Source organism: Macrobrachium nipponense, chromosome 28 (genome assembly GCF_015104395.2).
Source record: "Macrobrachium nipponense isolate FS-2020 chromosome 28, ASM1510439v2, whole genome shotgun sequence".
NCBI lineage: Eukaryota > Metazoa > Arthropoda > Malacostraca > Decapoda > Palaemonidae > Macrobrachium > Macrobrachium nipponense.
The window spans coordinates 16,978,187-16,995,686 of NC_087217.1; the positions used below are offsets into that span (position 1 = coordinate 16,978,187).

A 17,500-nucleotide genomic window follows, 5' to 3' on the forward strand; every position below is an offset into this window, starting at 1 on the left:
GACATCAGGAGACCCTGAACAGTCATGAGGTCCAGCATTTGGCAGAACATTTAAAGAAAAATCCGCAAAATATATTTTCTCTAATCTCTAATGAACAACATCCTTCTCGGAATGCATTACATGGCTTTAGAACACTCGTGAGCTCTCCTGAAAGTGTAGTTCCGAAATAAGCTGGGTCCTCCAGCATCCAAATCCCTATCTTCAATAAAACATTCCCCTTCTATATGATGTACATTGTTTTGTTTGTTTGTTTGTTTGTATGTATTTTTACGTTGCATGGAACCAGTGGTTATTCAGCAATGGGACTAACGGTTTTACGTGACTTCCGAACCACATCGAAAGTGAACTTTCACCAGAAATACACAACTCTAACCGCTCAGTGAAATCGAACTCGCGGCCAGCGAGGTAGCAGGCCAAGACCATACCGATCACGCAACTGAGGCACTATGTGATGTACACTGGCATCGGCGGATATGCAAACACGCATACAAAAGCATAAATTAATTACAGATTATAAAGTCTTTGAAAAACGTAGTTTTGTTATCACTTTAACTTTCACAACAGTATTTAAAAACCTAGTCAACTTACCATAAAACATCACTGGTCTCGAATAGAAAGATGATAGTTTTTAGAATTTCTCCATCATAAATAAGCAAACACTTCAATATTGCGGGTGGATATTCTAGGAAGAGTAATGCATTAAGTGCAGTGCTTCTCTCGCAAGAAAGCTGACTGAAGTCCACTAAATGTAGAGCATGGGAATGCTCAGAGAAATAGGATAATGAATTAACGACTCGAAAACGCGTCAGTAAGAGTGAGTACACTAATTTGAGACCAATTTTCTTACCGATAAAAGAGAACACTACTCGCCCAAGCTTTTGCACAGAAACGGGTCGTTTCTTTGTTTGATCAAAGTTGCGTATTTTCCCAACTGTTTTTCACCAGCCAAAATTTGAAGAAAACAATCAAATTGTGTTATTGTGGGACATCACTGACCTAACTTGTGTTTAGCACTACTGAAGAATATATTACCTCAAGATACTTTATACATACATATCTGTATGCATGCGTGTATAAATATATATATATATATATATATATATATATATATATATATATATATATATATATATATATATATATATATATATATATATATATATATGGATTTCTGACTCATATCGGGATCGAACCCAGATTTGTCTATTGAAAGGAAGGCAAGGGAGCTGCCAACTGAACTGCACAGGTCATAAAAAAAGTGGGAACCTAAGAACCACTGTACTACATAAGGCCACGTGCCTCACATACCTGCGTGTTTTACCCAAATTCCATATTCAGCAGTGACCCAATAGATCAGAAATGATCAACACACTATCATGTGTGTAACAGAAATAGATTTCTGACTCACATCGAGATCGAACATAAGTCTTTCAACTGAAAATGCTTTTGTGACTTTGCCGAATAATTTAAGATGGGAAGCTTGATGAAAAAACAAGACACTTAAGGATAAGGAGAGTTATAAATGCAAAAGCATAAATATTGAACCGCGTGGTATCATATACATTTAAACTTGCTGCACATATCTCTCTCTCAAACATCAGCAACAACCCTCTATAGATAGTGAAAATGGTTTTTGGTGATTATCAGAAGGTTCATATGACGACTACAATTCTTTTACCAGGCATCTTAGCAGGCAACGATAATCTTTCCAGATTCAGGAACAATTTAATTACTATTGTTCATCTATTCTTTAAAAAATCATTTCTAATAATGCAATGGCATTATCCATTTAAAATATTTAACCAGGAAATGAATTTTCATATTGCAAATCATGTTATTTGCAATATAAAAACTCATGTCTTTTAGTGTGCACGATATGTCATGAGCTATTATCCGTATTAGAGCCTCAACCTTACGTCTTACATATCTAATGATTATGAATACCATTGGAATTGCAAATAGAAATTATACATTTCATGGAATTTTTACTAATCTTTGTTACAAATCCTCATTAACTGAGTAACAGTTATAACAAATATAGTACAAAAGACATTTCACAGAAGTAATGATAGCCAGCACTGCAACACTGTAAATAAAAGTAAATTAAAAGCACTTGCGGTGGACAATACCAGGTCCAGACTCATCATATTCCTCCTTGGTGATCCACATGGCCTGGAAGGTGGACAGAGAACCAAGGATGGAACCACCGATCCAGACGGAGTACTTCCTCTCAGGGGGAGCGATGATCTTTACTTTGATAGTTGAAGGAGCGAGACCAGTAATTTCTTTCTGCATCCTGTCGGCAATACCAGCGTACATTGTGCTGCCACCTGACATGACGATGTTGGCCAAAAGGTCCTTCCTGATGTCAATGTCGCACCTCATGATAGACTGGTGGACGACCTCGTGGACACCAGCAGACTCCATACCCAGGAAGGAAGGTTGGAACAGGGTCTCGGGAGCACGGAATCGTTCGTTGCCAATAGTGATGACCTGACCGTCAGGAAGTTCATAAGACTTGTCCACAGTGGAAGAGGCTGCAGCGGTATTCATCTCCGCTTCATAGTCCAAGGCGATGTAGCAGAGCTTCTCCTTGATGTCACGGACGATCTCACGCTCAGCTGTGGTGGTGAAGGAGTAGCCACGCTCAGTCATGATCTTGCCAAGGTAGTTGGTGATATCACGACCAGCCAAGTCCAGACGAAGGATAGCGTGTGGAAGCGCGAAGCCTTCATAAACGGGTACTATGTGGGAGACGCCATCGCCAGAATCACAGACCTGTCCGGTAGTACGACCGGAAGCGTATAGAGACAAAACAGCCTGAATGCAGATGTAAGTCGATGGAACGTTGAAGGATTCGACCATAATCTGGACCATTTTCTCGCGGTTGGCTTTGGGGTTAAGAGGGGCCTCAGTAAGCATAACAGGGCATTCTTCTGGGGCAACGCGGAGTTCATTGAAGAAAGTATGATTCCAGATCTTCTCCATGTCATCCCAGTTGGTGATGATGCCGTGCTCGATGGGGTACTTGAGGGTGAGGATACCTCTCTTGCTCTGGGCCTCGTCGCCTACGTAGGCGTCCTTCTGACCCATACCGACCATCACACCCTGGTGACGGGCGCGACCGACGATGGAGGGGAAGACGCATCGAGGGGCGTCGTCGCCAGCGAAGCCGGCCTTGACCATGCCGGAGCCATTGTCGCAAATAAGAGTCGCCGCATCTTCGTCGTCACACATGACTGCGATTTAGGTATGGAGTCAGCAGGATAACCTGAAACGATTTTGATACATCTGAGGGTAAAACAGATCTTATACTGCTTAACAACATAGTTTCTCACTAAAGTAAAAAAAAAAAGTCGTGATGAGCCGTGTGATATACAAATCAATCAACTGTTATCATATAAGTAACAACGACTTATAATTTGACTGTTTGCATAGCGGTTTCTGATTAACAGTATGATAACAAAATCTTTTCTCGTTATTAATTCTCTCTAAATGTGAGAGGGAAAAAATAAAGCAGAACGAGTTAGCCACATGTTAAAGAGAAAATAGAATTTCAGATTCAGGGTTTCCTTGCTGCCGCATGTTAAACTAATACGTCGTCAATATTTTCCAATTTTGCTCTAGTGATTTTACCAATGACAATTAAACTTTGACTCATTTCCATTTTCTGTTGTTACTGAAATGTAAACGCGTGCACTCAAATATAGAAAATCATATTTATATACTTCTGTATTCAACCGATACAGTAATACCAAGTTAAAAGACTGCATGTGTGCCATTTGTTTGTTGATAATATATTGGTCATTGACCTTAGTTCACGAACTTTTAACTCGTTTAAAATTGCTGGTATCCATTTGGTGAAGTTTTGGCTTTTAAGTTTATTTAGATTCAACTTATATATGATATCCTATGAATGTCTTTTTACTTTACGGAAAATGTGCTCAGTGTAGGGGACTGGTGAGTTGAACACAACTGTCTGGGTAGCGTCAAGGTATTCTGAATGTATTCAAGCAAATCAGAGAGAGATAAGCTACTAACTTATTGTGCTGATCCTTAGGCCAGAGAAACGATAGAGCATCGTACAAAGGAATAAAGGATATTTATATCTCTAAAGGAAATAGCCCAGTGTACAGTGTGGCAAATAGAGACTCAAATCCCGTCGCTCCAGATAATAGATAATGCAACATTACAAGATTTTTTCGCCAAGTGAAATAAAATCAAATAAGAATAAAAAAAATAATATCATATAGCGTGACGAACATGGTACATTGTATGCGCATCTAATAGACATTAACTATTGTTTTTAATAACAATACGACTAAAAGCTAGTATATATCACGAAACACTGCAAGAACGATAACGTGACATAGATGGATTTGAAATTAACATATTTAAACGCAAAAGTCATATGCTACTTTCGCAGAAAACTTTAACGCAGCTTAGCCCTTTAAAAGAAAACATTCGAACTGAATCGAAAGGCGAATCTAGAAAACAAATACAGGCGTGGCTTTCTCGCATTGAATTTTATGTGAGAGATCACTTCCCAAGAACTGCAACATACGCAATATGGCTTGACTTAGATTTGAGACAGTTCTTTTTTTATACGTTCTGCATCGTACACACCGCTAACACTGGCTTCTGACGTTCAAATAAAAATGAACAAACACAAGCACAAACGATAGACAACAGCTCACCTTAAGTAGTGGCACAACTTGAGTGAGCCTTAGGGCAGACTAATTCTCCCCCTTCACTTACCTGGCTTTTATACGTTACCTGTGCCGCACCTATGCAACAGGTGTATTGGAAGCGGACAGTGATATCGGATGTCTCTCAAGAGATTTATACATGTGACCTGACAGTCGACGGGATTAAAGATGCACTTTTACGGCCCGAATTACGAGTCATTCCCCACTTCAAAATAGAAGAAAAATAGACCAAAAAAAGTTTCAAGTACTGACGAAAATCTGCGAGATACGTGATTGAAAGACAAATAAATAAATAAATAAATAAATAAATAAATAAAAAATAAATAAATAAATAAAAAAGTTTCACAGAAAAATTATTTACGGAGACAAAAGAAAAATATTCGCGATGAATGGCTTTCCTTTATTCATCATAGAATACTCACTGTTTTGAGACTCAATCAATCAACACTGTTTTAAAAATATATTATCAGCTATAAATGTGGTATTTTATTCTTGTAATATCGATTAAATGAAAAGCTTATTTTTAGCTTGATTAGGTAAAGACAAACAAATGGTGAAAGATTACCGCTGTTTATACTCAATAAATACTTTAAACCAATAATTAGTAATCACTGAGCCATTGATATTCTATTAAAGAAGTTTAAGCAGACAACTGAACAGAGCCATTGGAAACCCATAAGTAGGCTATTCATAACTGACAGGAAAAGCTTAAAGGACCTGCTTTGGAGAGCAAAATTATTTCACCACATGAAATCTCTCCATAATGTCAATCTCACAGTGACATTTTCATTAGACAACTTAATTTTGACAATCATCATCATATCCACATTACAACAAACTCTTTCAAGACACTGGACGTAACCTAGATTACGTTAAGCGTCTCTTCTTTTTTTCGAAGGAGATGAGATAGATAAACACCTGCCTTTTCTGATAAAGCATCGATCGACGCCGCTGCCAAAGACGAGGTTACCGTTTTTCGTGCCACCTTTCTTTCCCGAGAGTTTCGCGATCCGCCAAAAGGTGTGGAACTCCGTCACGGGGCTTTTCTTCCCTCGACTCCCAATCTTTTTTCCTGCCAAGAGGAGTCTGCCTCCTTTTCAAGTCTCCGTGGGGGGAGAATTCGAAGCATCTGATGGCCTTCAGCTCCCTTTTCCCCCTTGTCAGTTTAGATTATGACGCAGTTAGCTTTGAGGTTAAGTTTTTCCTTGAAATCAAGATGACAATTTATGTGATGCCTCATTAGAAAATATCAAGATTCAGGGTAACGTTTTTGTCCATAAGTGCATGGTTAAAAAAATTTCTAAATAGATCTAAGGTATAAAATTGTATCTATTTTTGAAGTTTAATCTTGTTAAGCTATTGCATGATTGACGCTATAAATAAATACAACGAATAACTTCCAACTGGTCGGATGGTTATCAATACCTTTCCTTGCATCTCCCCGCTATGGCAGATGGCAAAGTGTTTTAAAGTTAAACTACTTCTAGATAATCACGCATCACTTGGTAAAATGTACAATCTGTTCAGAGACAAACGAATCATTGGAACATACAAAATGTTATACAGAATTACATTTTGTACTATAAGAACAATTTGAATCTTTAATATTTCTTCTCGGAGGATATGAATAGATACCATCTTCTATATATGTGCATTATTTCATCCAATGCATATTATTCCTACAGCTATCATGTTACTAATGCCACTAATACTGCTGCCTCTGCTATCATCATTAACAACTTTATCACAGACAGTATCATTATTATCATTCGCAAGGTCTGTTAATATTGCAGTTATTTAAGTTCGATTATATAATCCATTGATTGTACTTATAAAATTCCATAACGTTGGATTTTCCTGTATCTTTCCTAAACACCTCTTAGAGTTTCTCGACGTCCATGAACCGAAGTTGTTATGTCGCCAGTCTACATCGATCACTCCATTGACCTTAGTTTTTATCGATGTTTACATTACTCTCAAGAATAGTTCAGTAAATCTGGTCATTATAACTGAACCCTTAATCAAGATTACTATTATTTTTATGAGTTAAAAAGTTTGCACCTTGCCCCCTTTACGTATATACCAACTAAAATCTTACAAAAAAAAAAAAAAAAAAAAAAGTTTGGAGCCAGAAACGGCATCCGTTTGTTAATAATTTGCTAAAAACCATTACGAAATGAGCCGTTTAATATAGAAACAGCTGGAGGGGGCTTATAAAAACAGCGACTAGGGATCGAGCCGAGAAGACACCGCGCTTGTGTAATGCCAGCTTAATACAAAACCAAATAACCATTTGTTCGAAACCTTGTAAAATGAATGTTTCTAAAAAAGGCCTGAAATAAGTGAAATGTTCTTGGAGTCTCCTGCCCAAGATATCTGACAACTTCAGAATTTTTCAGATCGTTTATGAAACCGCTATTGATGTCAAATAAATATTTTACCCATTTTCTGTTTACAACTCTCTCTCTCTCTCTCTCTCTCTCTCTCTCTCTCTCTCTCTCTCTCTCTCTCTCTCTCTCTCTCACCATGAAGCCCTGAGTTTGAAATTTATGGAACTCAGGGTATAAAAAAAGCGTAGCATCAGTTGGAAACTCATGAGTGTACGAAAACGATGTTAAAAAAATCCATTATTACTTTGTATCGGTTACGACTGCTCTTGAATAACAATCTGGTCAGACTGGAAAAAATGGTTAAACTTAAATCCCGTTCTTAAAGCCTAATTATGTTTGTCCCCAGTGTTCTAAGACAGAAGCAGGAAGCACTTTTCATGTACACTTATTTGCTCTGACGAATTCATAAGTATTATTATGAGAGGCCGTTCAGAAAATGCCATGGAAAAATTACACCACTTCAAAGTACTGTCTTTTGAAAATACGAAAATTAGCAGAATAAAAACTTGATAATTTTGACCATAAAGAGACAAATTGATCCTACAGTAGGATGTAAACACATATACATTCATACGTACGCATAAAAGCTCACACACACAAATATATATATATATATATATATATATATATATATATATATATATATATATATACACACACACGAATATATATGAGAACACCACAGGAAAATGGCAGACAGAAGGTCAGTACCAAGGGCTTTATCATGTTTATTCTGGGATCTACTGTGATGTTTAAGCATATATATATATATATATATATATATATATATATAATATATATACACATATATATATATATATATATATATATATATATATATAGTACTGGTAATCTTCTTAGGCAAGAAGATATAGTAATTCAGTTGTATTCCACAGGAAAATGAAAAAAGGTATATCTCAGAAAATGCCCAACAGTTTCGTCCTCCAATGGACCTCTTCTTGGAGCGTTTATCCAGAGTTCTCAATCATATAGGTCTAAGTCATTTAGCTCTTCTAGTTTCAAAAGGAGCCCAGCTGCCAATTTCACTTATTATTTTACCCAGGATTGTGCGAAGGACATGTACAAACCATCTCCATTTCCCTCTCATTATCTAATTTAGATTACATGAACTTTCAGTAATTTCACATAAGGTGCCATCTCTATGTCCTGCCATCTGCCTGAACTTATTCTTAAAGCTTTATTCTCTAATCGACTTAATCTTTCACGCATGATTCATGCCTGTATAGCATACATATCACAATACTGATGAGAAAAATATTCATTTGATACTAATTAAGCTCAGCTGTGCATCATAAACACTTTAAGAATATAAAATATAACTATTAATCTTGTTAAAGCTACCACTATTACGATACTAATGGAAAATCAATATGGAAGAAAAACAAATATATTAGATATCTTTATTCTGTTTTGCCCGTGTAAATGATACTATGAATCAGACGGAATACATGTAAATTAATCTAAATTTAAAGTTTCGTTTAGATAATTGAACACTTTATTATTAGATTTACAAAAGAGACAAATATACATCACTGAAACCCTAATACACTTCAAACTTCGTAATGATTTTCTTCTTTTAAGACATTACTAACTGTAGGTCGAAAATAGTGACAAAGTTAAAAAATCCATTTATTTTCTCCTTTTTTTGTGACTAACATTACAGAAACCAAGTTCAACACTGAAGGTCACTTCTAACCCATCAAATAAAAGAGTATCCTAGAAACATTTCCGGTGCACGATGCCGGGACCAGATTCTTCATACTCGTCTTTGGAAATCCACATAGCCTGGAAAGTTGAGAGGGAACCAAGGATAGAACCACCGATCCAGACGGAGTACTTCCTCTCAGGAGGCGCGATGATTTTGACTTTAATTGTGGAGGGAGCAAGAGCAGTGATTTCCTTCTGCATCCTGTCAGCAATACCAGCGTACATGGTCGTACCACCAGATAAGACGATATTCGCCAACAAGTCCTTCCTGATGTCGATGTCACACTTCATTATAGACTGATGGACAGTCTCGTGGATACCAGCAGATTCCATACCCAGGAAGGAAGGCTGGAAGAGTGTCTCCGGGCCACGGAAACGCTCATTGCCGATAGTGATGACCTGGCCATCTGGAAGTTCGTACGATTTATCTACAGTTGACGAAGCGGCGGCAGTATTCATCTCTGCCTCGAAATCCAGTGCTATGTATGCCAGCTTTTCTTTAATATCTCGAACAATCTCGCGCTCAGCAGTAGTAGTGAAAGAATAGCCACGCTCAGTCATGATTTTACCGAGATAGTTGGTTATATCTCGCCCAGCTAAATCCAAACGCAGAATAGCATGAGGGAGCGAGAAACCTTCGTAAACGGGAACAATATGGGAGACTCCATCACCAGAATCGCAGACTTCACCAGTGGTACGGCCAGAGGCGTAGAGGGAGAGGACGGCTTGGATGCAGACGTACATGGCGGGCATGTTGAAGGTTTCGAACATGATCTGAGTCATCTTCTCCCTGTTGGCCTTAGGGTTAAGGGGAGCTTCAGTGAGCATAGTTGGTGATTCTTCAGGAGCAATGCGAAGCTCATTGTAGAAGGTGTGGTTCCAGACCTTCTCCATATCGTCCCAGTTGGTGATGATACCATGCTCGATGGGGTACTTGAGGGTGAGGATACCTCTCTTGCTCTGGGCCTCATCGCCGACATAGGCGTCCTTCTGACCCATACCGACCATCACACCCTGGTGACGGGGACGACCTACGATGGAAGGGAAGACGCATCGAGGGGCGTCATCACCGGCAAAGCCAGCCTTCACCATTCCCGACCCATTGTCGCAAATGAGAGTTGCGGCTTCTTCGTCGTCGCACATGATGAAGGCTTAGATGTATGGAATAGGGGGACCTGTAGAAATAAAAGAAAAAGCTGAAATATAGACATCAGTAATATTCACTACCATACATCATTTAAAATAAAATGTAATCTACAATGGGGGAGAGGAAGTGCGCTATTCCGTATTATAGGTATTACAAAAAAGTTAAAGATTAGATATAAACCTTTCCTTACCAACCAAGAAAGTAACATTCGTAATTATAACGTAACATTATCATGAACTCTCTAACTCTAAATTTTATTCGCTTATGCATGGTAATAAAATGATGCTGTTAGACATACTACTAAAAATGCCTACACAGTATATCATACATGTAATTTCATGTAAAACCAATTCATAATATGCTGGAAGTAACAAACCGGAATAAAAAAATTGCAAGTTACTGTGTCTAAAAATCTGATTTGTTGAAAAACTTCAGGACACTCAAATATAAGAGATTATTTAGAAATGGATAACTTTTAATAGTGTAGCTTGTTAAGCTATATTCATTTTTTCAAATAATAATTTTGAATTTATCTAGGGACATTTTTGAGTATAGACGACTACTACTAGTTCTGTCACTTTAGAATTAAGTTTTACTTTCGATAACTAATTTATCTTCATCGGGAAGTGGTTTAGTGTAGGTCCACTTTGTCTTGAGCTAAGGTAGGAGATCTATTCAGTGTCACTGATGCAAAAGAACACTCATTTTTTCCCAACAATTTTTGAAGTTTCTCGTTAAAAAGTGGGAGTAAAGAGATTATGGACCACAGACATTTGGTTTTAAAGCAATAATAGGTAACTGTTAATAGCATTAGAAAGACAATGATAAACCTGGCGAAATTTAACTGCATAAATGCTGATCTTCCAGATGATTAGAACGTTTTTCATTTCAAGAATGATTATAAATTCAAGGTGGTTTTCTTTGGACTCTCCACCTTTCATGAACCTGATGCTTTAAAAGAAGTTCTGAATCGCCTCTGTAAAATTAGGGGTTAATCGTGCCTCCCACAAACATTCCCTTTAACGCACAAGACTCCTTGAACAGCTTAAAAACAAGCAAGCCTCCTTTTCGCGCACTTAGTATACAGTCAATGTTGTGGACACTTGCCTACCTGATTCCTATTGTTCTTGGATATCTTGCCCCTTTTACTACTTGAGTCACATGCTCTCTTTCTACCAGCAAGGGGTCTTACTCCTACAGCATCTAGTAAGTGAAATTGAAACCTACGAAACAGCAACAAGAACAGTTCTGTGAATTTCAGCATTAGTGACCAAAGATTTTTATTTCTTTAGATAAACAAATTTCATTCTTGAGTATTTTTCAAAGTTACATAAACCATGAACTGCTCTATTAAGAATTAGAATCGAAAATTGATCTATAAATAATTCTTTCTTAGCAATATATTAAGAAAGCACTGCAATAAAGCAATCATACCTCAGATATAACTTCGATGCTTAGCAAGTCAACGATAAATAAAAAAATATCTCTACGTCCTAAATAATAAACACCAAGGAATAAAATGGAAGCACTGGATAGTCGGGACGCAGTTTAGACGACCAAAAGAATGACAGAACACCAACGGAACACCTGGAACTTACCTTGGTGGGTGTGACCGTCGAGTGAGTCAATGGAGGACTAATCGTGTCCATACGAAACCTGCCTTTTTATACGACTTACCTGGGCCATACCGAGCGAAGCAGGTGAAGTGCCACTAAGGTAGAGACGAAGATCGGATAACTCTTCGAAGATTTATGCCGACAATACTCTTGTCAGTTAGCCAGCGCTGAAAAGACTGCCGTAGCTTTTATGGGATTCGTTGATTGTTTTGTTGTCGCGATCTACTTCACACTGTCGCTTTTCGCTTCATTTCGGGGGTTGAACGGACCATGGACACATTATTACCTGGGCTCTTTGTATGAGTCACAGGGATGCAAGAAGATTCGTTTTATGTGTAGAATGTTGTGATATCTTGTTCCTACCCTCTCAAAATAAGAGCAACAAGAGATTACAAGTGATGTTAGATAACAGCAACAAGAAATTACAAGTGATGCTAGATAACAGCAACAAGAGATTACAAGCGATGTTAGATAACAACAAGAGATTAAAAGTGATGTTAGATAACAGCAACAAGAGATTACTACAAGTGATGTTAGATAACAGCAACAGGAAGGATAACAACTGCAATTAACATTGTTCCTGGCAACGAAAAAGCAATAACAATAACAATCACTACTGCTGTTGCGCACAACTTAAAAACAAAATTTACATTTCGCAAAGGCCAGCTCTATATATATATATATATATATATATATATATATATATATATATATATGCATATGATATATAAATAAATATGCTTATTATATATATATTATATATATATATATATATATTATATATATATATATATAAATTTATATCACTCATACAGCTTTTTCCATCTAAAGGGTCGCTCCAGAAGAGGTTAACTTTTCACCTAATTATATATATATATTATATATATAATATATCATATATATATATATATATATTAATTTATATTGTAATAAATATTTTATTTATATCACTCATACAGCTTTTTTTTTCATCTAAAACTAAAGGGGTCCTCCCAGAAGAGGTTAACTTTTCACCTAATTCGTTGTTTTGGAAAACTTAAGAACCTATAGATTATGTAGGAAACGCACTTTTACTCCGAACGGAGTTACATATGTGTACGAATGTAAATGATATACATATGTTTCATATAAACGCAATAACAGACTTCTCATTATATACAGACAAATGAAAATTAGGGGGAAATAATGAGTTTCAAAAAGTAAACTTTTTATTACAGTTCCGTTAATTTCATAGAATAAATTCAATCCTATCACATTTACGCACCAGGATGTCGATCTTTGCCATATGTGACAAAAAGTTAACTATATCTTAGTTTAACCAGACCACTGAGCTGATTAACAGCTCTCCTAGGCCTGGCCCGAAGGATTAGATATTTTTAAGTGGCTAGGAACCGATAGGTCACCTAGCAACGGGACCTGCAGCTTCTATCACCAGAAATAAATTCCTCTGGTTCCGCGTTGGGCGAGCCGAGGATCGAACTTCGGACCACCGGATTGGTAACCGAGTGCCAAAACCACTCGTCCAACGAGGAGCTGCCATACGTGACAAATTACAACTTACCATTCACCAGCCAGTAATAAACTTGTTTAGAGTTCTGAACCTTTTGCATAATTCCGATATGTGTGTTTACATAAAGTAGTATGAATGGTGTTGCCGTTATTAACTGTTAGTAATATGGTAAATTTAGAAAGAACGTTCAAGGGAAATAGAATTATGCGCAGGAGACCGGGCATAATTAGTACGTATTGTTCACTAATAACCGTTCTAAAATGGCCATGATCAATGACTCTTGACGATAGCTTGGGCAAAGGAACTTACAAAAAAAAAATAAATAAATAAATAAATAAATAAAAATCTTACAAATATGAGAAATTATGGTGGAAGGACGTATAAATGGAATATAAAAGGAATATAATAAATCAGCTTCCACCACAAAAAAAAAAGGACGTTTATGTATGATACAGCGATTTAAGACAACTAGCGTCTCAAGATCAACCATCATTGTCAAACTGAAATTCTCTCTCAGACTTCTGTGATACCCATAAACATCACTCCTTTAAAAGATCGAGCTTTAATTTTTTGTTGCTGCTTATCCTTACTTTCACTTTCGTCAATTAGATCAATTTCTCTTACGGCGATTACAAAATATCCATTTTGAGTGGATTCTCTCTCTCTCTCTCTCTCTCTCTCTCTCTCTCTCTCTCTCTCTCTCTCTCTCTCACAGTATGAACATGTATTTTTCCCGTATTGGAAGCTAGTTCTCCTCTACGTACAATTCAAGAGTTTACTTTCTCTCTCTCTCTCTCTCTCTCTCTCTCTCTCTCTCTCGATGATAGTGTACTCGGCTGGCTGTTGGATTGGCCTTGCTATTAAACGAAACATCTAAACTTAGGTGGCAATAATGTTGTGAAATTCCAGGACAATAATACCTGTTTTATTTCTTCCATCATCGTCTATGAAGTCTCTATTTACGAATATATCTAATGCTTAAAGTTATTAGTGAAATTATCTTGATACGCTTAACATTCCTTTCTTATGCTCGAACATCGTCTCTCAAATACATTCAGAACATCCCTTCTTTCTTAACATTAAATAGAGATTTTCGTTTTTCTTTTTTTATAGTGAACGATTCTTCAGAAGGTTCTAATATTATCATTCTTGCTACCTTGCTTGGGATAATGAAGGAGGTCGATTGGCACGAGGAGGGAAGGAAAAGAGGGATATCATATCTTGAAAAAGGTAGAGAGATTAATGGAAACTAAATTCCTCTTTCTTGTGACGTTTTCATATTACGTTGCTTGATAGGCATTAATCACTTGATAAAGTGAGATGCCACCCGTTTTCTTTTGGATATTTTCATCCCAAAGTAATCACTTGGATTGGAAGATTCGAGCGATATAATATTAAAAAATGCATCAATCAGTATGGTTGTGAGACTATTCTGATAAAAGCCTTACTCGCAAGTCTTTTTTTATTTGTTTTTTGTTTTTGTTTTTGTAAGTGAGATGGACAAGAACTAATCTACAAATCCAAGTCCAAAGCCCCGTAGTTCTCGTACCAGAGTCAATTCTACCAGCGAAAGCCTCAGAATGTTGTCCCTCGGATTCCTGTTCTATTTCTGAACAAGCATTTCACCGAACAGACAATTGGCAGTTCTAATAATGTCACACCACTCACGACAATATTTATACCAAATACTGAACATTAATTTGAGGGACAAAGATTCAGAGGACGTCACAACAACAACAACAGTTGTACAAAACTGCATAAATGAGCAGCCTACACCTGATGCTGCAGGTGCTCTTTTTGTTGTTCAAGGAAACTCCGCCAAGAATGACGCTTACACAATATACTGCATCTGACGGAGACACGTTATCTGACATCTATTGTAAGACGCGGAAAAGTTGCATGTCTTAAACTATAATTATTGTGTATGTGCCTGGTAGGCTGATTTGTAGAGTGGGAGTGGGGGACGAAAAGAAAAGTAGCAAAACAATGAAACAAGTACAAGACAAAGGGGAATCATGCGAAACAGCAACGAAACTATTGGTAAAAAAAATATTTTTCTGGCATAACAATGTTTGTGTTTACTTTGGAAATTTTACCACACACACACACAATAACTAATGTTTAAGACATGGATCATCGGTATTTTATAACGCAGCGACATGATCACTTATAAATTAGCAAAATCTTTGATCCACTTACTTATGAGATTTTCACAAAAAGAAGAAACGTTATCCAAGGGAATTTTGTTTTTGTTGTTCTTTACATTTGGTCTTTTTTTATGTGAGACCCCACTACCCAGATCTTTCACTGTCATATTCTACATATTTCGTACAATACTGAAAATCTCATTAAATTTCGGCCTATGTTTTTTTTTACCTACTATCAATACCTAGAAGATAGAGGATCAACGTAAGGTTACTAAAATTTTCCGTATGGGAAAACTTCGTTGTCATGGTTTCTTATATGGACAAGGCTACTTGCATGTTTAGGATATTTCAAAAGATACTGAATAGAAACTGTTTTTATTCTTCACTAACAAGTAACAAGAACATTAATCATATATGATATTGGAATACATTGTTATACCTGCATTGACCATTTACCTGATTTTACAGAAAGACCTCTGTGAAAAATCTAAGTTACACTTTCCCCCAAATCAAAAGCATTTCCGATGGACAATGCCAGGTCCCGACTCCTCATACTCTTCCTTGGCAATCCACATTGCCTGGAAGGTTGACAAAGAACCCAGGATAGAACCGCCAATCCAGACAGAGTACTTGCGCTCGGGAGGCGCAATTATCTTAACTTTGATGGTAGAAGGAGCTAAGGAGGTAATTTCTTTCTGCATCCTGTCAGCAATTCCAGCATACATTGTGCTACCACCAGATAAGACGATATTGGCCAACAGGTCCTTTCTGATGTCGATGTCACACCGCATGATTGACTGATGGACGACCTCGTGGATACCAGCAGACTCCATGCCCAGGAAAGAGGGCTGGAAGAGGGTTTCAGGTGCACGGAAGCGCTCGTTACCAATAGTGATGACCTGGCCATCAGGGAGCTCATAGGACTTGTCCACCGTGGAAGAGGCTGCAGCGGTGTTCATCTCCGCTTCAAAGTCCAGAGCGATATAACAGAGCTTTTCCTTCACGTCACGGACGATCTCTCGTTCTGCAGTTGTGGTGAAGGAATAACCGCGCTCTGTCATGATCTTGCCAAGATAGTTGGTGATGTCACGTCCAGCCAAGTCCAGACGGAGGATGGCATGGGGAAGAGCAAATCCCTCGTATACAGGTACAATGTGAGAAACGCCGTCCCCTGAGTCGCAGACCTGGCCAGTAGTGCGACCGGATGCGTACAAAGAAAGGACGGCCTGGATACAAATGTAAGTTGCTGGCATGTTGAAGGATTCGAACATGATCTGGATCATCTTCTCACGATTAGCCTTTGGATTAAGTGGAGCCTCGGTGAGCATGGTAGGGCACTCCTCGGGTGCAACACGGAGCTCATTGTAGAAGGTGTGGTACCAAATCTTTTCCATGTCGTCCCAGTTGGTAATGATGCCATGCTCGATGGGGTACTTAAGGGTGAGGATACCTCTCTTGCTCTGAGCTTCATCACCAACGTAGGCGTCCTTCTGACCCATACCGACCATCACACCCTGGTGACGGGCGCGGCCAACGATGGAGGGGAAGACAGCTCGAGGAGCGTCATCACCGGCAAAGCCAGCTTTAACCATGCCAGAACCATTGTCGCAGATAAGGGTCGCTGATTCATCGTCGTCACACATGGTGGAGGTCCGGATTAGGTCTCAGCGGACACCTGGAATGAGAGTATTGCAAAATTTATAATTCCTAACCCCTCATTTATTTAGGTCCTGTGATTAAGTGTAAATACTAGAAAAACTGCATCTACTATGTCCTCTAAAAAGAGATATCGGAGGATTAAAGTAACATAGTCTTTATAATATGTTCTAGTCATGGCGATGAATGTTAAGCAAGAATTTTTAAATTCATTAAGCAGCATTGAGAGCAGAGCAGTAATTCAGTCAAAGCTCGTTGGTGACAATGCTCAAATCCAATGCATTATGTTATAACTAGGATTACAAATACTCAGTGCTTTTGACTAAATAATCTATGCTACTCGAAGTGAAAAACAAATGAGAGAGCGGGGAGAAATAGTGGTCATAGGGGATTGTATATAGGAACTATAGTCTCTGTACGAAGATTACGTGTTAGAAAGCAATAAAAGCTGTGAGTAAAATAAAAGATTTACTTTCAAGGAATTAATCTTTCATATCGTGTCACTATTTCACCATTTTGTCCTCTACAGCGTCGAATGGCCCGTAAATTTCATTCATCCTGCCTTCATCCAGAAAGAAGTTAATTCAGTCTGCAAAC

The 17,500-nt window shown here is 37.8% G+C and overlaps 4 protein-coding genes across 4 annotated transcripts in view; 1 reads left to right on the top strand and 3 right to left on the bottom strand.

Moving 5' to 3' along the window:
* Nucleotides 1-17,500, top strand: part of LOC135201486 (actin-like) — a 106,415-nt gene that overhangs the window by 47,033 nt on the left and 41,882 nt on the right. The gene's annotated exons all lie outside the window — the stretch shown is intronic.
* On the bottom strand, nt 1,966-4,754 carry LOC135201475 (actin-like). Its single transcript, XM_064230452.1, has 2 exons — nt 4,698-4,754; nt 1,966-3,271 (listed from the first exon to the last, which is right to left on the bottom strand). The coding sequence occupies exon 2, from the start codon at nt 3,235-3,237 to the stop codon at nt 2,104-2,106; it is 1,134 nt and encodes a 377-aa protein (XP_064086522.1). The 5' UTR covers nt 3,238-3,271; nt 4,698-4,754; the 3' UTR covers nt 1,966-2,103.
* On the bottom strand, nt 8,509-11,607 carry LOC135201485 (actin-like). Its single transcript, XM_064230462.1, has 2 exons — nt 11,573-11,607; nt 8,509-10,002 (listed from the first exon to the last, which is right to left on the bottom strand). The coding sequence occupies exon 2, from the start codon at nt 9,968-9,970 to the stop codon at nt 8,837-8,839; it is 1,134 nt and encodes a 377-aa protein (XP_064086532.1). The 5' UTR covers nt 9,971-10,002; nt 11,573-11,607; the 3' UTR covers nt 8,509-8,836.
* The window catches only part of LOC135201488 (actin-like), a 2,563-nt gene continuing 683 nt past the window's right edge, over nt 15,621-17,500 (bottom strand). The window contains exon 2 of the mRNA XM_064230466.1: nt 15,621-16,922. Coding sequence (XP_064086536.1) covers nt 15,757-16,890 — 1,134 coding nt within the window. The 5' untranslated portion in view covers nt 16,891-16,922 and the 3' untranslated portion in view covers nt 15,621-15,756. The remainder of the gene's footprint in view (nt 16,923-17,500) is intronic.